A 226-nucleotide genomic window follows, 5' to 3' on the forward strand; every position below is an offset into this window, starting at 1 on the left:
CCCGCAGGACGAGGGAACGTTCCAGATGAAGAACGGCGGGCGGGACGCGCTGCGACGCCTGGGCAGCACGCACGCCCACGAGCTCGGGTGGCGAGACATGTGGGCGATGGTGGCCGTGAAGGGCGGCCGCGTGTACGGGGAGCAGCTCGCCCACAGCCCCGACTTCAACACGTGGGGCTCGGCCGTCATGCTGCGGGCGGAGGTCCCCCTCGTGCCATTCGAAGGT

General features: G+C 70.8%; 1 protein-coding gene across 1 annotated transcript in view; it reads left to right on the top strand.

The window, feature by feature from the left end:
• The window catches only part of LOC119594360 (protein O-linked-mannose beta-1,2-N-acetylglucosaminyltransferase 1-like), a gene marked incomplete in the record, with an annotated part of 135567 nt that overhangs the window by 128745 nt on the left and 6596 nt on the right, over positions 1-226 (top strand). The window contains 1 exon segment of the mRNA XM_037943416.1: positions 8-224. Coding sequence (XP_037799344.1) covers positions 8-224 — 217 coding nt within the window.

The sequence above is a fragment of the Penaeus monodon genome, chromosome 33, assembly GCF_015228065.2.
Source record: "Penaeus monodon isolate SGIC_2016 chromosome 33, NSTDA_Pmon_1, whole genome shotgun sequence".
Lineage (NCBI taxonomy): Eukaryota > Metazoa > Arthropoda > Malacostraca > Decapoda > Penaeidae > Penaeus > Penaeus monodon.